General features: G+C 42.9%; 3 protein-coding genes across 10 annotated transcripts in view; 2 read left to right on the top strand and 1 right to left on the bottom strand.

Moving 5' to 3' along the window:
• LOC311020511 (A-type potassium channel modulatory protein KCNIP2-like) overlaps positions 1 to 18,701 on the top strand; it is a 71,486-nt gene extending 52,785 nt beyond the window's left edge. For 2 of the 7 annotated variants that reach the window (XM_084020573.1, XM_084020572.1), the window contains exons 2-10: positions 13,392 to 13,494; positions 14,177 to 14,297; positions 14,459 to 14,528; positions 14,939 to 15,009; positions 15,251 to 15,358; positions 15,886 to 15,990; positions 16,095 to 16,157; positions 16,489 to 16,611; positions 16,706 to 18,701. In XM_084020573.1, coding sequence (XP_083876699.1) covers positions 13,392 to 13,494; positions 14,177 to 14,297; positions 14,459 to 14,528; positions 14,939 to 15,009; positions 15,251 to 15,358; positions 15,886 to 15,990; positions 16,095 to 16,157; positions 16,489 to 16,536 — 689 coding nt within the window. In that variant the 3' untranslated portion in view covers positions 16,537 to 16,611; positions 16,706 to 18,701. Of the gene's footprint in view, positions 1 to 8,886; positions 9,134 to 13,391; positions 13,495 to 14,172; positions 14,298 to 14,458; positions 14,529 to 14,938; positions 15,010 to 15,250; positions 15,359 to 15,885; positions 15,991 to 16,094; positions 16,158 to 16,488; positions 16,612 to 16,705 lie in introns of those variants that run through there. The other 5 variants (XM_084020578.1, XM_084020577.1, XM_084020574.1 and 2 more) reach the window with 4 other exon arrangements.
• A 13-nt stretch (positions 18,702 to 18,714) lies between these two features.
• Positions 18,715 to 22,581, bottom strand: cox15 (cytochrome c oxidase assembly homolog 15 (yeast)). Its single transcript, XM_084020571.1, has 9 exons — positions 22,391 to 22,581; positions 21,455 to 21,642; positions 21,232 to 21,354; positions 20,928 to 21,114; positions 20,588 to 20,755; positions 20,384 to 20,465; positions 19,895 to 20,049; positions 19,697 to 19,810; positions 18,715 to 19,615 (listed from the first exon to the last, which is right to left on the bottom strand). The coding sequence occupies exons 1-9, from the start codon at positions 22,457 to 22,459 to the stop codon at positions 19,484 to 19,486; spliced, it is 1,218 nt and encodes a 405-aa protein (XP_083876697.1). The 5' UTR covers positions 22,460 to 22,581; the 3' UTR covers positions 18,715 to 19,483.
• A 282-nt stretch (positions 22,582 to 22,863) lies between these two features.
• cutc (cutC copper transporter homolog (E. coli)) lies at positions 22,864 to 25,682 on the top strand. Of its 2 annotated transcripts, XM_084021281.1 has the most exons (9): positions 22,864 to 22,970; positions 23,078 to 23,156; positions 23,408 to 23,467; positions 23,587 to 23,796; positions 24,348 to 24,383; positions 24,507 to 24,640; positions 24,743 to 24,770; positions 24,844 to 24,949; positions 25,073 to 25,682. In XM_084021281.1, exons 2-9 carry the CDS (start codon positions 23,087 to 23,089, stop codon positions 25,182 to 25,184), a joined length of 756 nt encoding a protein of 251 aa, XP_083877407.1. In that variant the 5' UTR covers positions 22,864 to 22,970; positions 23,078 to 23,086; the 3' UTR covers positions 25,185 to 25,682. The 2 variants fall into 2 exon arrangements, with proteins under 2 accessions (XP_083877407.1, XP_083877406.1); XM_084021280.1 differs by lacking the exon at positions 22,864 to 22,970 and having other exon boundaries at positions 23,015 to 23,156; positions 25,073 to 25,681.
• Positions 25,683 to 25,873: the final 191 nt, after the last annotated feature.

Consider the following 25,873-nt stretch of genomic DNA (forward strand, 5'->3'; position numbering starts at 1 on the left):
TGAGACGGAGCGAAACAAGAAGCAGCAAGCAGACTCCCATTACTTTAATGAGCAATGTTGCTGACCAAATGCTGATTAAACACACACACACACACACACACACACACACACATACACACACACAGCATGCACATCTTGTTGTGTTCTCCAGAGAAAGTGAGAAAGAGCTGAATGTGTGTGAGGACTATGCGTACGAGAGGCGTGCCCTGGTCTGGAAGTTTACACAGCTCTGATAGATTTAAAGCCAGCGGCTAATGGCTGGAGTGTGTTCTTCAGAAGTTTATGAGGTGGAAATCGAAGAGTTGTACGACGGGCCGGTCCGGATGGCAGCGCGCCGGCTTCCTTCACATTTTTACTGCTTCCAAAAACTTCAGTGGAAATGTGTAACTTCGTCTTTGCAAATAAATAAAATGAATATCTGCCTGAGCATTTTATTTCCTCCCACCTGTCCCCGTCACTGAGATTTACGACTCACTGTGTCTCAGTGGATATATTGACTAATTAGAAACTACCTAGAGGCATAATTCCATGTACTGCAGTTACGGTATGGCATCTTGCAATATGCACCAAAGCCTCTTTCAGCCTTTTCATTTTAGAATACATTTCTGGCTCTGGGCTTGATGAGGTCCTGGGTGTCATGGACGTGATCCAGTGCCGCTTCATCACTCCTGAAAGGCCTTGGATGCTTTAATATCGTCTCTCCTTGCCTTCATATCAACTCATACCATGGCAGCGGGATGTGAGCCATGCACCAAACCAGCCTACAGAATCTAATCCGAGTTTTCACTGCAATGTTTACTTTGCTCATGTTTGATTCTCAGGAATTCACTGAAGTTCAAGTCTTGTGAAGGACCAAAGGAGGAGTCCAGGGATCTGGATCCTCGGATATTGCTAGAAGCGACTGATTTATACAGAATATTAAAGACATAAATTCTGTAATTATGCCGTTTCATCTTGTTTTACCAGTTTCAAGTCATTTTCCTGCAGCTTCTGTTATTGTCCTCCATTTATAAGCTGTGTGGAGCATTGACTCGATCTAGTGTTTTCCATGTCCATCAATTATTTATGCCGGGTGGCATGGCTCTCTGGATGGCAATGTCAGTCTGTCATTCGCCTGTCACTTTGGTCCACACTGAAATATGGCTGCAACTCCTGGATGGATTGCCATGACATTTGCTACAAATATTCGAGGTCCCACCAGCATGATTTCTACTCACGTTGGTGATCCTCCCAGTTCCCCCCTCACTGCACAAGCAGGTCACATTTTCAGTTTTTCAGCAAAATATCTCAAAATCTATTGACTTTGGTGATCTCCTGAGGTTTCCTGAAGCACCACCTTTAAGTTGACATTTTAGTTTCTCATTTAAATGCCTAAAAAAACTATTGGCTAGATGATTGTGAATTTTAGTCCACAGAATAAGCTTAAGTAATGGAACAATTTAAATGTTGATGATGACAGGAGAAAGGTCAAACCAAAGTTCTCCCAGTACGTCTTCCTTATATTCATACTGGGACATGTTGTGAAGTTGTTCTCTGACCAGTATCTTCTTGGCGGACCGTAAACCAACGTTAAACAGTATCTCATACAAGCTTGTTTATTTGAATGTTAAGTAAAACAGTAAGTTTAGATTAAATAAACAACGCAGTGATTTTCACCTAAACACAGCGACTCAACAGTGTCGTAGAGTGTTTTTACACAGTGAACTGTGGTTAAAATGGGTAGGCTGAGCTCTACTTGGTATACACTGCAGACACTGATGCACACAAAATGTGTTGAAGATACATCTGCTAATGATGAAACGTCAGAAGGAGACCTGTATGGTCCTTTAAGAGGTTATTTGGCTATGATCAGCAGTGTGTGTGTGTGTGTGTGTGTGTGTGTGTGTGTGTGTGTGTGTGTGTGTGTGTGTGTGATGAGAGAGGGATAAGTGAGGATAAATTGCTAAGCGTTCAGCAAAGGATCCATTCGTGTCCAGCAAGACCATCTACCCTCATTGTAATTGCTCATCAATAGGTACGTTGATGGAGAATGCCAAATGATAAAAACGTACGTTTCAATCAATTTGCAGCCAATCATAATCATAAATGCAGTAACTTCTTTCAGCAGTTTGGACAACAAGTCCTACCTGCTTGTGGCAAACTTTATTAAAAGAAATCACACTATTGTGAGTATGGAGGAGACTGTCCTTGTTGTCCTTGTCTTAGGCTCTTCCTTTCTCTCTTTCCCCTCTGATGGCAAGCCAGCAAGCAAATGAAAGCCTGGAGCACGGGAGGATCAGATGGGATATTTAATACACACCTCCCTCTATCCGCCACCCCTCTCTCTCTCTCTAAATCTATTTGTCTCTCTCCCCCCTCTTCTGTCACTGTCTTTCTTCTTTCAGCGCCTTTCAGCAGTCGTGTGTGTGTGTGTGTGTGTGTGTGTGTGTGTGTGTGTGTGTGTGTGTGTGTGTGTGTGTGTGTGTGTGTGTGTGTGTGTGTGTGTGTGTGTGTGTGTGTGTGTGTGTGTGTGTGTGTGTGTGTGTGTGTGTGTGTCTGAATGAAAGACTGAATTTGTATAGCAGGTGCTCTGTGGATAAAAGAATTGAAGTTGTTGACATTCTGCCGCTCTTTTTCGAACACACATCTGCAGAAAGATGATAACATTGAGAATAAACTAATGAATGCACGCGTACACACACGCACACACACACACACACACACACACACACACACACACACACACACACACACACACACACAGACCCGTCCTTGGAAAAAATCCCTCACTAATTTGTTAGAGTAACGATTTGCATCCACACAGATTCGACTTCTGGCTGTTTGTAATGTCACACTTGATTTCCTGCATAAGATGCACAAGAAATATCACAGGAAATATCCTTCCTTTGCTTCAGTGTGTCAATGCAGCCATATTCCCGAGCAAGGCACACACTGGGTTAAAATATTCTTGGGTATGACGGTTTGAAATCCATTTACTGGTAATAAAAATTCAGTCCCGGAGGCCAAGCAGTCGGCGAGCACGTGAAAATATTCTAAATGGTTACTTGCAAGAATAAGGCTTTTCCAATGTTCCATCCAGAATACCTATATGCGACAGGTTGGCGACTTTTCTTTTAAGGCAATCAACATGATTTGAAATGTCTTTTTATTAAGTGATTAGGGATTACCATTGATACCACTGATTACATTTTACACACAGTCTGTGGTACTTTTACTTACTAAGACAATAAAGGAATCATAAGCTCATTGTGCACATTTAAGAATCATTGATCCGGTCAAAAAAATGTGCAAAATGTCTTTGCATGTGGGTTTATATACTGGCCTCAGGAAAACCACCTAAAAGAGACTGTTTATTGGCACTTTTCATACAACTTTAACAAAAATAAACCTGAATATTGCTGTCAGTAACACATGTTGCCAACCACTATTGACCAATTATGCAACAACTTTTCCCCCATCCATGTTACAGTTGCTGGTCTTTCCCCTCTTTCACTTGAATGTTTGGTGATATTATGGTGACTTTATCCTTCTTTACTAATTGCTTGGAGAGATTATTAATGCACTGTTTCTACATCGAGCTGTGCTGTTCGTACAAAGGCACTTGTCCTACTGATAAATATAAGGATGCTCTCAGTGCACAGGCAAATGTGCTTGTTATGTGTTTGTTTTCTAAAAGTACAGTGTGATTCTGGGTAATGCTCTGTCAACATGCTACAGTACTAGCAGGGCGCAAAGCCTTGCCAGGATAACACAGTCATGTTGGGCAGACAGCGGCTATTATTCACTCTGTTTTTCAACAATATGGGAAGGCCAGACTCTGCTGTCAGTCTGCAATTGATTTAACTGCCAATTTCATCTTCATCCGTGGCTGGATCCCAATAAATGTTCAGGATAACTTTCCTGTCGGCTGCTGCCAGCTGAGTGTTCCTCCTACTTCACTGTTTTTGCTTTTGTTTGACTGAAAATGGTGTTACTTGGTTCTGTTGCTGTGAAGGTAATTTCCCATAGGCTAAAGGTTTGTTGTAGTGGACCTTTTTTGGGAAACACATCTTTCAACAGCTGAAATCAAACCTTCAGAAGCCAGGATTTAAACCCTTTTAGCTGCCACAAAGTTGTTTTTTTCCTGTCGTATCGACCGTTTCAGGACGTTTACCTGATTTGGCTGCTGGCAGGAAACGGCAGAGCATAGTGTTTATGATGTGATGGAAATAAGTTTAGAGTGTTGTTGTGAGCGATGCACATCCACTTTAGATTGACTCGAACACACAGCATGCATTTAAAAGCAAAAACAGGAACGCTGCTGAGTGCCGACTTTGACTTTGAGTGTGATGGAGCTGCTTTACTTTTGATTTGACAAATTGTCATAATGGCAAACATCAGTGTGACCATCCCTCTCAGGTTTTTATGGAGGTGTGTGTGTGTGTGTGTGTGTGTGTGTGTGTGTGTGTGTGTGTGTGTGTGTGTGTGTGTGTGTGTGTGTGTGTGTGTGTGTGTGTGTGTGTGTGTGTGTTGGAAATTGTTTAATGCTTGTGATCTGTCATTACCCTCCCACTGCTTGTCTAGACTCCGGAGGATAATTTAAATTAAGGACAATAACAGGGGGAGGGAGGGAGGGGGAGAGAGAGAGGGAGAGAGAGAGAGGGAGAGAGAGAGAGAGAGAGAGAGAGAGAGAGAGAGAGAGAGAATTTAATACCTGGTTGCTAACCAAATGTCTTACCTTGTACTGCCCCCTTCAGGCGTAAAAGTTAAGTGCAGCAACTTGTGTCTGGGAACGTCATGTTTTCAGGCTTGTTTCAAGCCTGTTGTAGAATAATGTATGTTTCATGACAAAACAACACAATATGTTTTAAGATTCCTAAGCTATAAGAAAACAGATGTTTTAATTATGGTTAGAAATAGTTAAAATATCTATAAAATATCAATGCTTTGTTTCCTCTCCATCATCTCCACCGTTTGTATGCAAACACATGGAACAACTACAGTATATTCCTTAAAAACCAACATGTCTAAATTTAGCTAATTATCTCATTGTCAGTACAGATGCTGTTTGTGTACACAGAAATAATTAATTGCTCTTTGTTTCCTCAAAAGAGAAAACCTCTCTGATCCCTCCGCCTCATCCGATCGTGTGCACTTTCTCAAGAAAATGGTTCATTAGCGGCTCTCTGTAGTTTGTGCTGAAAGGACTCGGTCTCAATCGAATGAATCTGTGTTTTTGTTCCACATCGCCGTATTAAAAATATCCTTAAAAGCTAATGATCTATGCAAATGGATCTTCTTCTTTCACTTATCTAATTGGAAACGCGTTCAATTTTGAGCACCATTTGTCAATGACCTCCTCTGTGGCTCCATTCGCTGCACACACACACACACACACACACATACACACCCCTCTCACTCTGACATTTTAATCAGTTTTGAGAGTAATAATTGCTCAGGTAGTCATCTAAATATGGAGGTATTTCAATTACACCGCGTGTCTGGCTTCAGGCAAAAATATGCCTCACAGACACTCATCAACATGGACTAATTAACCTAACATTTTATTAAAATCTATGTGTGCATGTGTGTGTGTGTGTGTGAGGTCATCAACGTCTCTGCAGATTAGCATTCAGGCAAGTACAAGTCCATCATTATATGAAGATCAGAACGTCTCGTGGGACGGATTACAGGTGTCACCCTCATGTAGATCAGCCGTAAACTGTCATGTCTAAAATTAGCTCCTGTCATTTTTTTCCCACTCCAGAGGAACCTCGCTGTCCTTTTAAAGACATTTTGAGGTGATGCGTAGAGGTCAAGCAGGAAGAAGAAGAAGAAGAAGAAGAAGAAACGCCCGAGGAAGTTTTCTGGAAGCGGTTTTGTTCGCTCACGCCTGGCCTGCTAATTATATCACTCCCGACTCTCGCTTCCAAAGCGTTTGGAGCAACACTTTCGCTTGGTCGGACCGGAGCTCGCGTCTGAAGTGACAGCTGTCATGTGAAGCGCCCGATGTGTGTGCATGTTTGCAGTTATGGATGACTTTTATATAGAGGGAAGCTTAGTCATGCAAAAGACGCATAGACGTTGAATGTGACTGACTTTTAGTCATGCTAACAGTTTTAGTCATGCTAACCGTTTTAGTCATGCTAACGGTCATGGTAACACTTTGGTGACACTTATAACTTTTCATGTCATGTCATCATTAGTTCCAAATTTGTGACCAAATACCTGCAAAAGCCTTGGTAGCACTTTGTGCTAATGCTAACATGCTAAAACATGATCAGCATGTTAGCATTGTGAGCACATTGGCACATTAAGCTAACAGCGCCGCTGTGCCGCTAGCGGCTTCTAAATAAATGCTGACATATAGGCATTAAAATGCTGTGGAAACAATATGTAAGCTAAATGTAGCTCGCTGCGGTTCTACAGGAACCCAGACGTCTGGGCATCTTTTGACCCGCAAGGCACCGAAACCAATCAGCACACCGGGTCTCAATAGTGCAGTCAGCGAACGTTGACGTTGCCATTATTAGAAGCAACCGCGACAACAGTTACGAGTTCAAAGGTCGGTGCTGTACAATATTCCTGGGATCACAGAGCTGTCGTCGTCTGTCAGAGTCACGGAGGATAATTTCTTTTTCTTTGTTTATTTGCAACGTATTTGTCTTATATTTCTTTCTATATGACAGATATTGTAATGCTCTATATAAGAGATAATGACAGACAGTCACGGTCGGCCTTAATCTCTCACACTTTCATCATTGATTTGACTGCACGGTGTTTGAGAATTTACTGGCCTGAATATGCCACTGGATTAAGGAAACGTGTGTCTTTATGTAGATTATAACCAGTTATGATGTAATTCATATTTAATGACTGCTTTCCTTAATCATGTGCTCTTTAGTCGTCTCAATTTATGAGAACATAAAGAGGTTATTGTGCCGATGCCTGATCCTACAGTGCTATTAGAACTGAAGATCTCCCTTCTTTCACGTGAAGCGCTCAAGTCGACTCTCTTCCAGTAAATGACAGTGATTTATAGTTGCATCGTTTCTGACTGTGAACTTAAAAGCGTTGCATGTTGTCATTTTGTTTACCAAGTGAGTGTGAGTCTGCCTCTGGTTGAATGTAGTGTTCTTCAGTCCCACAAGGCTGTTGCTCCGCTGGAGCTCCGGGTCTCATTTTGACTGTGAATCATTAATCACACAGCGGAGCAGATCAAACCCTCCGTAAGCCTCCAGATTTATTTCTGTCTATATATATACATATACCGGTATATACGCTCACGATTGCCTATATAATTCTTGTTTTTATTATTTTATTTTCTTGCATAAATTACTTTTAGAGATCCAAACACTGCAACAGTTTGACATATCCTTTTAATTTTCCACGGTTTCTAGTAGGTCGTTGCCGTAGGTGTTGATAGTTAAGCCTATCAGATCCATATGGGCTCGGAGTAAATCGCTGAGTTCCTTTCCTGCATTAATTGGTTCCACTCTTACATTTTTCCAAACAGCCGGCTCACTGTTTCCACAGCTCATCCTCCACACCTGCAAATATTTCATGTTGGGTTGTGCAGGCTCCACTTTGAGGGGGAAAGTCAGGTTGGGTTGGATGGAGTAACAATGGTTCTCCTCCCTGCATGACCACAAGCTATTAAATAAAATATTAAATGTATGCAATACGCCATCTCTGCCAGCACTGAGCACCAGTTTGACAACGGTGTTCTCTTCTTTCTCTCAAATTTAAAATCTGTCTACCTCGCTGAAAGAAACTCATTATCCTTTTAATGTAAGGTAATAAAATGTCAGGGGACTAAAACTGGAAATGGAAACATTGATTTTTTTTAAATGTAATTGATCATTAAATCCCACCCCAACATTATGTTAGAGGGTTCAAAAGTCTACATCCTGTCTTATCTACTGTAACGCCACTTTCTGCTCCCGTCCTTCAGAGATTGGTAGAATGTCAGTATGCCAGATGTGACATCACACCCCCATCCTAACTGTTGGGGGTGTTTCCCACTGCGCTGGACTGCATATGCAATACATATCATAGGCAGATTTCAGACGCAGGCTGGGCATCTGTGTGTGTTGACTTGATACCCTGGGGGGGTTTGCCACATCTGTGAGTTTGTCCGCAGTAGCCGCTGGGTCAGACGCTTCAGTCTCCCTCCTCCCTCCCGTTAGTCTTTCTCTGCTTCTTCTCCTCATTCTGTCCTTCATTTCCCTCCTTTTTGATTCATTTGATTTTGGGTTTTGCTATAACTCCTGGTGCTGACTATTACCTCCTCCTTTAACCACCCCCCCATCTCCCTCCCTTCTTCATCTCCCAATCCACTCTCCTCGTCTGTCTTGTGTATGTCCTCCCCCTCTTGTCTCCCCTCCTAACTTCCAAGTAGTACTCCTCCATCCTTGTTTGCCTCCCTCCTGTTCTCCTCCTCCCCCGCCCCTTCACTCAGTCCCATCACTGACCCAATTAAACACGGTGAGGGACACGGCAGCGGGGAGAGCGACGGTGGGGGGGTAAGGCGAGGAGGAGAGAGGGAGGACAGGCAGGGGGAGTATAGTAGGGGAGAGAGTTTGAGAGTCAGAGGCTGTGGGGAAAAAAAGCAGCGAGTCAGAAAACAAATGCCGCCAAGCTGTCAGGACAGCAGACAGTGACTTGTCCGAACTTCACCTGGGAACTTCAGCAGACCCGAGACCAGTGTGACAGCCGGGGGGGAAGGCGGTGAGGGAGGGGAGAGAGAGCAGCGAAGCCGCCAACCACGCACTTACCGATCCCGGTGAAGGGACGAGGGGAATAACAATCCACCTAGAGCGGAGCGACGGGCGGGGAGCGGTGCGGAGTTAGGATGGAGGATTACCGGCAGATAGAGGGAGACTGAGCGGGAGGGGGTGGGGGACGAAGACGGTGCATTCCTGGTTGGAGCTGACGGGGGGAGAGTGGTCGCCCCCGAGGGCGAGAGAGATTTTGTTTGACGGAAACAGACGGAGAGAGGAGAAAGAGGGGGAAAGGATGCATCTGTTCTTCCAGGAAAAGTGGGAGGTGGAGGGGCTGCAGACTGTGGGCATCCTCCTGGTGGTCTGCAGCTCCCTCAAATTGATGCACTTTCTGGGGCTGATCGACCTTTCTACGGCAGGTAAGGGAAACGGTAAGCGCGCGAGGGAGAAAGCCACGTGAGGCTTTTTTTTTGGTGAGGCGACGTTAGGAGGACATGGGGTCTACATGTTTGTGTTTATTAAGATTAACAGAACAAAGTAGCCTGGCCCCAATGCATTCACTAAATAGCTGTCATGTTTGTCACACCTATTTGTGGCCTTCTGGTGTGTGCGTGTGTGTGTGTGTGTTTGACTGAAATACTATATAGTGTGTCCATACCTTTCTAACTCTTTTATGGCATCAGTTAAACTTCTAAAAGGACATATTGGATGATTTTTAATCACTTTACTTGCTTTTTACATTATTGGCTTAAAGGGGCACTCCGCCGATTTTATAGATCAGCACAGTTTTGTTCAGCATGAAGAGTTCTTCATCTTCTTTTGGAGGACGCCTATGTCAGAAAATGTGGTCACAGGTGAATGACGATTAGAAGATGTGAGATTTTAGCGAATAATGTGGCATTCATTTAAAAAAATGCATTATGGGAAATGTAGGTTTGAATGCTTTTTGGGTCTTATGTTGTTGTCTGCCTCGCTGCATTGATTCTCCTTCCTTTCTTTTGCCTCATGCGAGGCCTGGGCAATACTAAATAGATGTAGTGCAGTTACCTGTGAAGATGCAGGATAAGTGGGAGGAGATGAAGGACATTGGGTAAAGATCCCAGGCCTGATTTGAAACCGCAGACACACAAAGAACCATGGAACCGGAACGATGTCTATCAGATCTAATTTTATCCCAATATTTTTGCCAGTTTTTTTTTTTTTTTTAAATTGCAGCTCTGCTTCTGTCATCATCAGGAGGGCTTTGAGATCATAGCTGAAAGATTCATTGTTGGATCTGCTCTATGCTGCATCACTGTAATATGTGTGCTGCCTTCCCTTCATTTGACAGTTCCTCAGTCCCTCGAGAAAAATCCTCAGATCTCCTTAGTTCATGGGACATGGAGCTTCTTCAAAAGTTACTGGATATTGCCAAAAATGTGTTAAAAAGAGAGCTGTGTTTCTTATTTCCTGAAGAGTTATGATAGTTTGTCAGCATAGCTGGGGGGGCGGGGGGTTATTGATTCTCTAATTGCACAATGACTACAGAGCAGGCTGAGTAAATGTCTTAATGCTGCACAACAGCTGAGCAACAGAGAACATAATTTGTTTTTACTGCCTGATGACTAGTTTTTATTTTATTTTTTTCTACTCAGGGGAAAAAAAATAAATCATTTCTGGTCTCATTGTCAGTGTCACTCAAAAAACGACGAAGAAAAGGCTGTTTTCAACCACTGCATTCTTCTAGTACTGACAACTTCCAGATTTAATACTGTAGGCCTGTCTAGTTAAACTCTTAAGTCGATAGTATGCTTTAAAAAAGCTGTGAAATGGGTAAAAAACACCAGCAGTTTAGTTTAGAGAGATGCTGAAGATGATGTATAGTCAGAGCATGTTTTATTATGTTTAGGGGACCTTGAAGAGGCGTGCCTGTGCACTTGTGCGCATTAAAATCAGGTTATTCCCTCCGAGACGAAACATCTGTACTCCAAGACAAATTTGGCGAAGACATCCAGAGCACATTTACTCAAAGGCATCACAACAAGCAAGACATTTCATCACCAGCAGAGGACAAAACTACAGAGAAGGAAAGGGAGGCGATGGAGAGAAGGCTGTGAGACGGAGAGAGAGAGAGAGAGAGAGAGAGAGAGAGAGAGAGAGAGAGAGAGAGAGAGAGAGAGAGAGAGAGAGGAAAAGGTGTCTCAGTTGTAAAACAAACAGATCGAAGCTCTGACAGATCCTGTAGATTCTGCTTTCATGCTCCTCACAAGTATTTCAAGCTCGGCGCTCCATTCAGCAGACTGTCCCGGCCTTCAGAACAATTGGTCGAAATTAAATTTAGTCTGCTGACACTCGGAGATGAGCTGCATCACTAACGAGTTTTTGAAGGTTACTTCAAAAAATCCCCAAACAATTAAAGTTTTCATCAAAACTTCAATCCTAAATACTATAAAGACCCTTTCCAAACTGTAGATACCTATTAGATAAAGCAATGATTGGATGGATGTATATTAAAGTACTGTGGGAAGGTGGTATTTTGTACTTCTCCTTCAGTTTATCATGCAAATTTAAATATTAAAAAAAAATGTAACAATACATTTATTTCTGCTGTAGTTTCTACCACGTTGTGCTTCAGAACCAACCATCAGAAACCTGGGTGACGTCATGGAGACTACATCTATATTTCATACAGTCTATCATTTACATTCAAAACTTTTAATATGATGAACTAACAAATACATCAACAATAATATATAAAGTCAGTTAATGAAAAAAATCACCCAATGGTCCATCTAGTCGCCGTTCTGGAGCTTTCAATCGTGTCGCATGGTCTTCCTCAGCAGGCTCTCGTGAAATTGGAGATACATTTTTATTTTTGTGACCACTTGAAGGAATTCTCATCCCTGTTGGCTTAAGGGTGTATTTTTCTTGACGATAATCTCATCTCCAAGTCCATTTAGTAGATTAGTTCATTTAGTTACAATTAGCTTCACCTCGAGCGGTTCCAACATTAATATTCTACATCCACTGCTGCTCAGCGGAATCCATCGGGGTGACTTTGCCATCAGACATACTTGAAGATCTGCTTTACTTTAAATAATCACTCGGATTCACTTTTTTGTAACTTTTGACAGGTGGTGGAAGTATTTGATGTTCATTTCTGCTTTGTTGGCAGCTGTTGAGTTTGAAAAAGAGTGGCCGAGGGCTGTGGCCTGTGTGAGGCAGCTGGATGTATTAATCCGGTATGCACTGGAAGATGGGCTTTTACCGTTCCAAATTCCAAATGGCTCCAAATGACGCAGAGAGCCGCGAGTCAGAAGGGCCACAGTCCCCGCGGCTCCACGGAGCAGAGAGACAACACATCACAGAGGCTAGATAGTCGGGTGGAGGTGCTGTCGTTCTATTGTTGTTCACCCCATCGTGGCCCTCATCCCTCAGACCGCCGGGGTCCTGCTAAAAAGGCTGAGGGGAGTGTTACCATGGAAACTAACAGGCGAGAGTAAGTACGTTCATGTGTGCGAATGTGTTTTACTTCCTTGATCTGATTTTCAGTCCGTGGAAGACATCATGAAGTTTGCTTTGAGATTAACAAGTATGGTGGTTGAAGCAGTTTCTTCTGTCTGGAAAATGATTTTCTGCTAGGAAGTGAAAGTAAGTCCTTAAAGGGAAAATTCTCCACCTTTTCATGTGGATGTCCAATAAGTGCTGATGGTATAGAGACAAAGGTCTCCAGCACACTTCTGTCTGAGTGAGGAGAACAATAGCACACACGGCTGTCCGCTCTCTGGAGGTTGTCATCAGCCATAACATCCAAGCAAAAAACTGCCCACGTGGAGCTTTTTATTTCAGCCGGATGATTCTGTGTCTGTTGGCATCGTGGGCCAATTTGAGCGAAGGCACCGAGTCGATGTTTGCTCTCGGCACATCAGGTTGTGGAGGCTCCCACCGGCCTCATCCTCCTCACTGCACCAGCAGCCTGGAGCGGCCTCTCTCCATCTGACGACTGAATATCCGGGTCAGCCAAAACGCTGTAATATCCACACCATTTTCAATGTAAGAAAGCCCCTCAATCACAACCCCCCCCCCTTTTGTGCTCATATCTTGGGACGCCATCTTCGCTGTTGGAATCATGACATGAGCAACAAGAACAAAGATCTTTCAGAGCGGCGTCGCGCCCCGGAGAGCACTTCCTCCTTCCAAGTGTGTCACTGGGGATGCAGAAGAACAGTAGATATTGCAGCCGTGCCCCGGAGTCACAGAGAACATCAGTAACAAGTTCAGGTGCTTTTCACACTCCATACCTCAGAGAGATGGTTGAAAATGGGCTTTTAAGCGGATCATGGATTAAAACCGTTGATGTTTGACTGGAGTTTTTCGATCGATACGCCCCACCGGTTCTTCACACAGTTTGTGAAATGTGGCGTTGTGATATGAGCGCCGGTCTGACTCGGGGAAAAGCTGTGTGTTTCTCAGGGTCACGCTGTGCTGCCGCTGTGTGGCGATATCCACCGTTTGGAGGTGGTCTCCCCTTGCCGAGCCCGGCCAGTAGGCAACTAGATATTTGACCAAACGGCATGAATCGCTCTGTTGTTGCATCCATCCGTTGCATGGAGTGTGTTATTGGTCTTTGCAGGCATGAGTGTGTGTGTGTGTGTAATTGAAGCTGCAGATGTGTATGTCTAACCTGTGTGCTGTGGTTGGTGATTACAGGTAATCCTTCCACCAGCCAAAGCAAAAAAACCATAAAGCAGCGATTCCTCAAGCTGCTGCCGTGCTGCATACCTGAGGCTCCCCCCTCAATCAGTCAAAGCAAGTGCCCCTTCAATCTCTATACATCTCCACCTTCTCCCATGTGTCCCAACTCCCAAGTGAATGAGGAGGCTTCACGCAGATGCAGACGATTCATACACACACACAGAAACACAAGCCGACTCCACAAAGTCTAAAAACAGTATTATTGCTGCGGGTCAGGCCTGTTTTTTGTATTTTTGCGACGCGATGTGTGTTTTGTTCTCTTGGGCAGTGGTGTGTGTGTGTGTGTGTGTGTGTGTGTGTGTGTGTGTGTGTGTGTGTGTGTGTGTGTGTGACAGTTACTATTTGGAGAAACGGATGTAATGAGAAATGTGTTAATGGATGTGTCTCCACACCTCTTCTTTACCATTTCATTCATGTTGAACCTCCTCCCCCAGATTGGCTTCTCCCCAGAGTTCTTCCACTCGAGTTTTCAGACGAGAAACCCTGACCATGTTTTCCTTTTGTGATATAAAGTTCTGTGGTTTGTGCCGGACAACAAAGAGATGTGGGAAACGCTTGACCTCCTTCACCTCCCAATTTTGCAGAGAAAACTGCCTTCAGTTTGATTCAGTGAAATAATAACGATAATAAGATGAACACTGTTGTAAATAAAGGATGTTCAAAGTTTCCCCCCGGTAGCTGGTGTGGGTGTGACGATGATGAACGCTCACTAACACCCGCTCTCTCCCTCACACAGACAGCGTGGAAGATGACTTTGAGTTATCTACCGTGTGTCATCGCCCCGAAAGCATGGACAAGCTGCAGGAGCAGACGAAGTTCACCAAGAAGGAGCTGCAAGTCCTCTACAGGGGCTTCAAAAATGTAGGTCTGGCCGGGGGAAGAGAGCGACGAGGCAGACTGCAAATACAAAGAAATAGGTCTCCGGTGTAGCGCCGTGACGGCATTGTGGGAGTCGAGACGTATACGTGTTGTGCTAGGTGGGGAACTAATGAGTTTTTTCTGAATTTACATTTGTGTCCCAGGAGTGCCCGTGCGGTGTGGTGAACGAGGAGAACTTTAAGACCATTTACTCCCAGTTCTTTCCACAGGGAGGTGAGTTGTCAACTCTTACCGCTAAACCTCAAGAGATCCTTCTGTGTCCCGAATACTTTAATTACATTCATTCATTCATAGCAAAGTGTAAACAACAGTATCAGTAACGGATTCTGTAGCCGTGCATGTGGAGTCCGTTTCATCATCACAATGAAACGAACGTAATGAAGTCATTAGAAACCCGCTCTGCTGAACCGTCGCCCCGTGCAATCTGCAGAGGGTTTTTTTGTTTTTTTCATTTGGTGATATTTAGGTTGATGAAAATGTTAACCGCTCTCCTCCATTTGTTTGAACGTATTCGTATATATCTTGCCTATATTTAGCTGGCTTTCTACTCCAAGCTGTTCAAAGACTGGTGCTTCATGTTTTGGGGGGCACACGGGTTACTGTAAGTCTCTACCTTTTTGCAGATTCAAGTATGTATGCACATTTCCTGTTTGAAGCCTTCGACACTAACAAGAACGGCTCGGTTAGTTTCGAGGTGAGCTCTATTCTTATATCGGCTTCCTTTTTTTAGAGCAAAATGTGTGCTCCGGTGAAATCTGCCACTGTGGCTGTGTCACACACACACACACACACACACACACATACACGAGTGTGTGTCTCCTCTAAATACCTGCACACAGAGATTAGGGCTGTTAAGACGATTTGATTTCATTTATTGTGTTCGGATTGAAGGTAACGCCAAAACCATGCGGTTAATTGTTCCCCTTCTGTCGCAGGACTTTGTATTTGGCTTGTCCATCATCCTGAGAGGGACCATTAATGACCGGTTAAACTGGGCTTTCAACCTTTATGACCTGAACAAAGATGGCTGCATCACCAAAGAGGTAATAGACACAGACATTACACCGTTCGCTCTCTCCGTATTACCTGCTGTAATGGCTTCTAAGCAGGGCTGAAGGTCATGTCCTCTCTTTAGGAGGATGCGGAGGCACCCTGTTACTATTTGTATATTTCTATTTGGGTGGAAAGCAAGTGTGCAAATTGTCAGCTAGAATATTGATCACTGAATATATTATATTATATTATATATTTATTTTTTAAATGAAGTCTGCTCCTGTATGTCAAATATATTCTGTGGTATTTATATGTCTGTACTGTATATAACCATAACGCCACTATGTTCTATTTGATTGTGACTGAAAGATAATGTTCATTTATGTTACATTTAACCAACAAAATGAAATAAAATCAACAGTGTATAGTAAAAAAAAATAATAAAACAAGCTCCAGGACTCATGTCTGTGTGTACCTCTTAATACCTGGCTACGGTCCAGCCCCAAAGTCACTTTTTATGTCCAACAACTTGTACATCCTCGATCATATTTTGTTTATTTTGTCCTTCACTTTCCAGGAGATGTTGGACATAATGAAGTCCATCTATGACATGATGGGGAAGTACACGTACCCCACCATGCAGGACGATATTCCAAGAGAACACGTGGAGAGCTTCTTCCAGGTCAAACTCTATGACCTTCTATGAATTATGATCGTTTAAAACCAAACCACAAAAATACCACAGTTGTTTTCCTGTGAGTGACTGCCATGTCTTTTTTTTTTCAGAAAATGGACCGGAATAAAGACGGGGTGGTCACCATAGAAGAGTTCATTGAGTCATGCAAAAAGGTGGGCCGGAAAAGTGGATTTTCAAATGATATTTGAATATAATATTTGCATTCTTCCATTAAGAGAGTTGGATGAGAGGATTGACACCTCTAGTTGTCAGGAGGTATATGCAGCTAGAGCCAGGGGCTGAAGAAACCCCTCATATAACCAAAATATTGTATTTTGCATTCATGTTTGTGTAGAGATGAAACATAAGAGATAACGGTAGATAATAGATAATTAGATAATAATAAATAATACTTGGAGGTGAGGTTCGAGGTCCTTTACACCTCACTTTCCCGTGTGAATCATTTTGAGAAATGACAATCTAAAACTCCATATCTCTTTCTAGGATGAAAACATCATGCAGTCCATGCAGCTGTTTGACAACGTCATCTAAGGATCTGGACCAGAGAGTATGCTGGCACCAGGGAGGGGAGTGTGTGTGTGTGTGTGTGTGTGTGTGTGTGTGTGTGTGTGTGTGTGTGTGTGTGTGTGTGTGTGTGTGTGTGTGTGTGTGTGTGTGTGTGTGTGTGTGTGTGTGAGGAATCTGGTTTGGAAAAAAGAAGAGTGTTTATGAATGTGTACGTGTGTGTCTTCTGACTTGCAAGAGTGTGTGTCTGTTGAGAGCTGTGAGTCCTGAGGGCATCGAGAGGCCCTCTCCCTCTTCCTGGAACCCCGGTGACATTTCTCCAAGCAAACCATGGAGTTCTCCCCGACTCCGTCCCACATCATGCAGAACCATACTTTTACCCCAGAGGCACAGAGGAAGGAGGCGGGCAGCGGGCTCACAGGCACTGGCACATGCGAGCGACTGTTTTATTATTTACATTTTATTTATTACTACCACCAGTGGAGGAACTATCATGGCCTGCAATGGCTAAACGTGGAGGGAGGAAGTTGCCACCGACTTGATCTAGGGTGGCTTTTCCCTGCGCTGGCTGAGATTTGGATTTGTGAGTGTGATCCTGCCTCCTGTGCATGTGGCGAACACCTCCCGGGAGCCGATAGACTGCTCGTGCACCGGCCATAAAAATATAGAAATGAATCTACCGCCCTCTTGTGGACACGGAAAAAGGGGAAAAACACTACCTGAGGAAAACGACTTGAACAGGTTGGAGGACCCAAGCGAGACCATTTGACAGACGTGTTGTTTTCTACGAGGAACTGATTACAATATCGCATGATGATGTCACTAATATCCAATTATGTATTTACAGAGATACTCCAAAGTCTGCTTGTCTGTCTGCTGTTCCTAGTCATTCACAGGTGCCTCACCCTTTGTGTGTGTGTGTGTGTGTGTGTGTGTAAAACAGAAGGAGATGTCATCCATCTTACTTATGTAAGAGTCTAATGGGACAACACCCACCTCCATTCATGGGATTCTGGTAGAATAATTCCGAGCCTTCCAAACTATTACAGTCCTAGCTGTAGGCGTCTATTGACTGTTGTACATTTTCTAGCATTCCCGATGGTGTGGTATTAGGCAGTACAACGTGGGGGTTGCACTAATAGTCGGCGGGGCTGTTTTGATCATCCCAGCTTCTCTGAACACAGGACCGGCATGACACAGTCGTACTGGTCTATCGATGCACATTCAGGGGGAAATTTATTAGGTTGCAGATTGTATTTGTGAATTTCTTGGAAATGTCATGTGGCTGTAGCAGGTTCTACCACTTTAAAGAAAAAAAATATTTCAAGATAATTTTTTTTTCTTATTTCAAAGAAGCGTAGGATGTGTGTGTGTACCGTTGGTGAGAGAGACATGGTTTAATACGTTCTTTTTATGCCCCCTCTTATTTGGTATTCTTCCTCTCTCTGTAACACCAAAGAGAAGATATATAAATTAAAGAGGTACTCTCAAGTTCAGATATGTAGCCCACCTGTGGGTGAAGAGAGAGGGAGATGCTGTGTAGTAAGTAGGGCAAGGGGCAATCAGAGATGTAGGGATGTGGTTTACCTGCACATTGTCCGTTTTAGGTTGTAAACGCACACGTTAGTAGAACAGTCAATGACCGTCCATAGTCCCTGTTAAATACATTTTTAAAAATAACTCAAGCTTCTTTTCAAACTCAAACTGCTCTTAAATCCAAGATGGTGCAAGTAACAGAAACACTGGTAATTAAATAGGCTGCAGCGTCTTTAAAATGCAGAGACTGACATGGAATAGCAATAATGTTCTCTACCACACATCAGCACCTTCCCTCTCATCCAACCCTGCAATCCTCTCAGAGCACAGTATGGGTGCAATAAAGCCCTGGTGAAAATATGCACTTCCAACCCTGACATTTCTTTCTGTTCTGTCTTTTTGAATTGCTTTTGTGATTTTGGGGGAGGGGGGGTGGTGATTTGGCTCTGATTGTTCCTTGCCAATAGTTTTTAACTTCCATTCCCGACCACAAGTAAAAACCTGTCTATACCCGCATGTACTGTGTCTAGAACAATGAAAACCTACTAACCTGTTGTACTGACTGTCTAGTTAGCTAGCCTCAACTGGTTGCATTACGTATTCAAAAATGTGTATATTTTGTACAGAGACAATAAAAAAATCACAGTTACTATGCAAAACGGACTGGAGTTTGAATCTTAAAGACTGCATTAATTGTCTTTATTAAAATACAAATGCTTTTACCCTCAAATATACATTACAAACAATCAAAATTCAACTTTTTTTATTAACCTTATAAGCAAGAAATGGTTCATAACTTAAATTTACATCATTTTATATACAATCCCAACAGCCACATCTGATTCAACTAATAGGCAGTGTGTGACCAGACAAGACAATAGGCAAACAACTGTTTAGCCAAATTTACAGCCCTGTTAAAGTCAGTCTATTTGAGATATTCCTGTAGGATTCTGACTGGCTGCAAACCAAATGCATATCCTTTGATTTAAATCATGTTGATGTTTTTTTTAAGTCCGGAGAGAAACTGTTAATGTTCTTGTTTTTGCTTTTGCATACATTTAATTCCTTGCAAAACAAAACACTTCATATTAGGTTGTCATCCTATGATGAGAACTCGCATCCACAAATCTTACAGACGGTTCCTCACTGACAGCCTTGATGTGTACTTGTAATTACCAACAACACTAATAACACCGCTTCAATAACCGTGTGATGGAATACTTCAGTGTCACCACATGAGGATTACATTGCAGCACCGCAGGAGAGATGCTTCGGTATAATTATGCATAAAAAGGTCCAGTGTTCAGTGGAGCATTTCTCCATTATTTACGCTTTTATTTTTTCTCTCTGAAGGCCTCATTCACAATGAATCTGCTGGCTCTTAGATGCCTGAGGTGTGGTTCTTAGGGATTGATTTTGTCCAGAATGGAGCAGGCGTTTACTTGGGCATCTTGCGGAGCTCTGCCAGAACCCAAATGGCCAGCGAGAGCAGAGCCACAGAGCCAGACTGGTGAGTTGCTGCCAGTGGAGTGGGGACATACAGTAACAGGGTGCTGATGCCAAGGGCAACCTGAGGAGCACAAGCAGAGTTCAGTTACACTGAGGAGTAATGGATTGACTGTATATGTTTCTGGGCTGACTGACAACCTACCTGTCCATAGGCCATTGCTGTGAGGAGGCTGATGGCGATCTTAGCCCTCCTGGGCAGTATCATCCTCCTTGAGAACATATAAAGGCCTGTGATCGCCGTCAAAGAAGAAATCGCCTGGAAAAAAACACAGGGGATGTTATAATTCATGTTGAAACGTTGCCCAGAAGACTATTTTTCTGTTTAGAAATAATAACGTACCAAAATTCTGTGGTCGAACTGAACAGTGGTGGGATTTTCAAAGATGTTCTTGAGGGTTGGGGAGAACGCCAGCAGATCATCTGGGATCCATCGATCTCCCATTTTAGGGAAGGAGTTGTACACCAGCCCAGCATCCAAACCGGCAACAAAAGCACCTAAATAAATGCAGTAAAAAACAACAGCTTTTTTTTAAGATCTTCTGCAAATCTATGATTTTCATTCTGCAATATTAGATTACATACAAAAACCTTATTTAGTATTTATTTTAATTCCATTTTTTTTATAATTCCCCCGACTCTGAATATGCACTACAGCAATCGTCATGTTACCTTACCTTCAAATATGAAAACTAGCTAAGTGTCTATTTGCATCCTCAAAGAGGCTTGACACTGAGAGCACTGCTATCACTCAGATTTTTTTCCAATCTATATTTAGGGAAATGCATTCATTTATGTTTTGACGTTGCAGTCGCTGAAGAACAAACCATACCTGAAAGAGCGGTAAGGAAGACGAGTCCACCAGTTCCTTTGGCAAACCTCCTAAACTGCATGAGACGTTGGGTTTCTGCCAGCTGTGAAAAAGATGCCTTCGTGAATAATAACAAAAACAGCGTGCCATTTGCTCACACAGACCGAAGCTGGGACTGTAGTAAAGCTGGGGACGGACATGATCATAGGTAGACTGCCTCTGTACCTTGTGTGCAGGCAGCAGCATAGTAAGCCCTGTCCAGAGACTGGCGCAGTAGAGCAACAAGGCAGAACCAAGGTGAGCACTCAGACGATACTGGCTGACCCGCGGGACGTCATAAGACTCGGGCTTCTCCTCCAGACCACTTTTTACCATGTACCACCCTAGAAGGCCCTGAGAGGACACACAGACAACGACGCTCATTCATGTGTTTTTTAACACCCAAACAACTTCACTATGAACATCACGATGCTAATCGTGACATGCAAAATAAAAAAAGAACACCATGAGTGAGGTACAGTAACGATGAACTTCCTATGATCACCACAGCTGTATTGAGTCTTACCTGGAAGAAGACAAAGCCGCAAAGCCCCAGCACTTTTCCCTTCATGGAGCGCGTAAAGTATCCTTTCTTCCAGAAGTAAATGGTGGGGAGGACGTATGCAAGTCCAACCAGCCTTCCCCACATACGATGACCCCACTCCATGTAGAAGATAAACTTAAACTCTGGCAAAGTCATGCCATGATTCATTCTGGGAAAACACAAGGACCACAAGATCAGAAATTTAAAATTCAATGTAATTGTGAAAGCTGTGCTCTTATCATGATTACATTTCTTGACAGGGTAAACAGGAAAGATGGAGCCTTACATTTTGAATTCAGGAAACTGTTGGTACTTGGAAAACTCAGCCTCCCACTCTGCTTGTGTCTGAGGTGGCTTCATCTCTCTCACCAGATGCCAGTCAACCATGGAAAGCCCAGATTCTGTTAGCCTGATTGAAACAAATGCACATTATACAGTAAGAACCTGTAAACACCACTTCAATACAAGGATGTCGTATATCCAGACACATCATTTTTCAGTCATTTTACCTTGTGACACCACCCAAGACAACAGCCCCAACCACCAGCCCGCTGCATCCCAGTAACCAGCGACCCAATATGCGATTTGTGGCCGCGTTGGGGACAGATGCTGCTGCCGGAGCAGAGGAGGCCCCCGCCTGTGCTGTGATGGTGCTCTGACCTCTCTTCATGAGCCATTGTCTTAGCTGTGGACTCCGCTGATGTAAAAGAATAAAAGTGTATTTTATTACATTAAAGAAACCATAATTCCACAGCATACAATGGAATATTAAACAAAAGTGTGCTTCCAACCTTATGACAAAGAGTGGGGCTCTTAAAGCAGCATATCGATGGTTTGAGAGTACAATCACCTATTAGTAATATTGTAATATTCGGCTGTCCACATAAGTTTGCCATGTCGCACGTGATTAACCCACATGACACTTCCTTTCTCCTGTTAGCTGTCACTTCTGATACCTATACTTTGACCTGATGGCCAGTGAAGAGATTCGGGACTGCAAGTTGGTTGGTTTGATGTTTGGTCGTTGAGACCATTTAACTATTGGAAACTGCAATAACGCCAAATGATATATCATTATGAAACTTATACCATATGTTCATCCATTAATTCGTTTCGTTTCCCAGCTTTATTTCCCAGCTCGTACGTTCATTTGACAGTTGATGCTTACGTCTGAATAACGTTTAATTTAGCTGTTACTTTGACTGACAGAAATACGTGACTGCTGCAGAGTACAACCAGGCAGGTCAAGTTAAATAACTTACACAAACGTTGAAAACAAAACCAACATGAAACAAAATTATTTGGCTGACGTGTTAGCTTTTCAACCACGCCTGACGTAATTGCTTCATAATTACAGTACTTGCATTGTAGTGTCTGACCTTTTCCATGCTTCCCTAGCCAGGTAGCTAGCTAGCATCAGCAGCTAGCCATATACCGGTACTCACACTGCTGTGTTGAAAGCCCGCATTCCTGCAACCGTAAAACACGGTTGTCCGTAGTGAAGAGAGTAACATCTTTGAGCTGTAGCTAATGCCAGCTAGCGCCGAGCTGGTCCTGCAGGGCTAAACGAAAGACGCTTGTTTGAAAGATGTAGCCGCGCTGTTATCACATAACAAACATGTTTCCTAACCAACAGTTCAACTTTGACCTCATGACGTCAGAGGAAAAAAACGAGTCATTTTATTTTATTTTTTTATTTGTTGGATGGAAAACATGATACCCAACATAAATAACAGAATGGTGTAGTATGTTGTATTTCCTAAATTGTATTTTTGAGAGACGGGACGTCCAGGCAGGTGCTTGTTTTGAGTCTTAGCGTATCCTCCGTGGGCGGTCACCCACCGTATAGCCCAGTAGTGCCGCGTAACCCACTACAGCACCGCCCACTCGCGAGACCGTGTGTCTCAAATTCAACTATCCCGGAAACGCTGCAGCTGAATTCAGAGTCCACCGAAATGCACTAACTTCATATCACTGCCAATCGACTGATAGGTCCCATGAATCGATAGGAAGTGGATTGGACAGGTAGTAGCTGTGGAGGTGACCTTTTAGCTGAATGTTTGTGTACGTTTTAGCTCATACATGTACAATTCTTCTCTCTTGTGTTCACGTCCGTCCGTCCCACTGTCCAGACTGTCAGGATGGCAGAGAGTTATTTAATGGAGGCGTGTGTAGACTCCGTGGAGTCTGCTGTCAATGCTGAACGAGGAGGTTGGTAATGTGTAGTGAACGATGTTCAATTTTCTGTTAAACACACCATGACTTAGTTGCTAAAGAGGTAATACAGACATTGTTTGTGAGGAGGGGGGGCAGAACTTGAATTGTCAATCAGATAATTCAAGTGCTGTTTTGTGATCTAGTCCGAACTCAATGCTGAGTATTAAATGGGTGTGCAGTGTTATTTCATTTCCCAAAGTCCACAGATCATAAAGGTACATGAGAGTGTTTGTTTCTCCCGACAGGTGCAGGTCGACTTGAACTGTGCACTAGTCTTCTGGAGGGAGGACTCACTCCCAGTCAAGGTCAGCCCAGTTCAACCCTCTACAATTACATTCATTCATAACCCTAAACTGTTCAGTATCTGCCGGGACCAAACAAGCACATAACATCACGTATGTCACCATTATCTACTTTGGCACAGGTCTGCTGCAGGTAGTGAAGCAGTATGTCAAAATCCCAGTCTACGTGATGATACGGCCTCGTGGGGGGGACTTCCTGTACTCGGACCAGGAAGTGGAGGTGATGAGGAAGGACATAGAGCTGATGAAGAGCAACGGGGCCGACGGACTAGTGCTGGGGGCCCTGACAGAGGATGGACGGGTGGATGCGGAGCTCTGTATGGATTTACTGGGTATGACCTCTTCAGTTCCAGATTAGATCCCGTTTGCATAACAGAAAAGTCCTATTATCTTTCTTTAAATCTGACCAAAACAGGAAACTTCACCAAAAGCACTATTTGAAAATATTACCGTTACACAAACAAACAATAATCACATTTCTTTTCAATAGCACACACCTAAGGACATCATGTATGTGGCAATATATACAAAAAATATTGGATATACAAAGTGACATTTGTCCTCAACATATATATATATTTTTCTATGTAGTATTATATAGTATTTTTGATTACTTCTACATTATATTACACAGAACATGTCAGTAATAGAAAATATTGTAGCAATAAGCCATAACAAAGATAACTGTGTTGACAGTGACTCACAAAACACAGTATGAATTAAAGTAAATGTACCAGTCTAAAGTATGCATTGAATAAGCAACTGGGTATAGAGAACAAAAAGAGGAGGCATATTCCGAATGTAAAAGCCCTTTATGATGCAACATAACAGTTGAGGTTTTGCATCGTTTCATGTATTTTTTCATGTACTTTTTTCTCCCTAGCTGCTGCTCGACCTTTGCCTATCACCTTCCACCGAGGTAACGGCCCATCAAATCAAATGTGGACTTAAAGCTTTTGAAACTTTGTGCATCTGCTGGCAGCTTTGATAGAAACGGTATCACAGACTTCATGTTCTGAAACTGATATTGATCTTCCTGCAGCTTTTGACATGGTTCATGACCCGGTGGTGGCTCTGGAGACTCTGGTATCATTAGGGTTCCAGCGTGTGTTGACAAGTGGCTGCGACAGCTCTGCTTTGGAGGGACTCCCCCTCATCAAACGCCTCATCGATCAAGTATGTATACATATATATATATATATATATATATATATATATATATATACACAGTATATAAATTCTTATGCCCTACTCTCCACCCTTTCTTCCACTCAACAGGCTAAAGGGAGAATTGTCATCATGCCAGGTTAGTAATATTGCTTTTGTCTTGTAAAATGTATATGTGGGTTTTTTAGTTATAGTTTATTGTTTTAATACAGGAGGGGGTATTTCTGAGAGGAACCTGCAGAGAATCTTAGAGGGGTCGGGGGCTCAAGAGTTTCACTGCTCAGCCCGCTCCAGTAGAGATTCTGCCATGAAGTTCAGGTATGCATGTTTTTTCCCCTCACGCTAAAATGCATCACAAGATTTCTCGCAACTATAAGGAAAACAACTTATAGCCTAACTTTTTGTTGTTGTTGCCATCTGTCTAATGTTTCCATTATGCAGGAACACCTGTGTGTCGATGGGAGCTGCTTTCTCAGCACCAGAGTATGGCCTGAAGGTGGCAGATGTGAGCAAGGTCTGCACTCTTAATGCAATAGCCAGGAATACTTTTTGAATGGGTACTGGATAATCATGACTGACAACAAACCGATACCTCGAAAGTGATCATGAGCAATGATACTGACGTGTCAACATTTATTTTAGCCCAGAAAAAGTAAACATTTTAGCGTTTTTTTTTTTTAATCACTGATGTAACGGTCCTTGTAAAGTTCGAGCTCAGGGAACGCCTTTCAACTTTCGGGAAACGCAGTCAAAGTATCTCACTGTGGAGAGTGATTCATATTTTTTATTGTACACCTGTAGGTGGCATCAAAAATAATCCTATAAAATAAATTGCTAAATTTAAAATTCTTGTCTATATAAGACTAAGGGAAAGCAATGATCAGTGCTGCCGCTGTTTTCAGAACAGTGTTTTCAGGTTGCCTTTTATTGAACTATATTTATTTGCAGCACTCCCTATTGAGTGGATAATAATTCGAGGTTGTGACTTCCTGTACTTTATTTTTTTACAATGACAGAAATTTTGTGACTTGATGCAGTTTGCTCAGAATTAAATGAAAGTCCAAAAAAAAACAGTTAACTTGTGTTTATTGCTAATATTGTTATCTTAATGTTAATGTTGTTGTTGTCTCCTCTAATTTCTTATGAATTTTATTTCAGAAATCAGCCGTACTAATGCAGATGTGTGCTTCATTAAGACTAGTTCTAGATGTTGAGATGTTGGGGGTCATGTTCATATCCAAC

The sequence above is a fragment of the Eutrigla gurnardus genome (assembly GCF_963514095.1).
Source record: "Eutrigla gurnardus genome assembly, chromosome: 11".
NCBI classification, from domain to species: domain Eukaryota; kingdom Metazoa; phylum Chordata; class Actinopteri; order Perciformes; family Triglidae; genus Eutrigla; species Eutrigla gurnardus.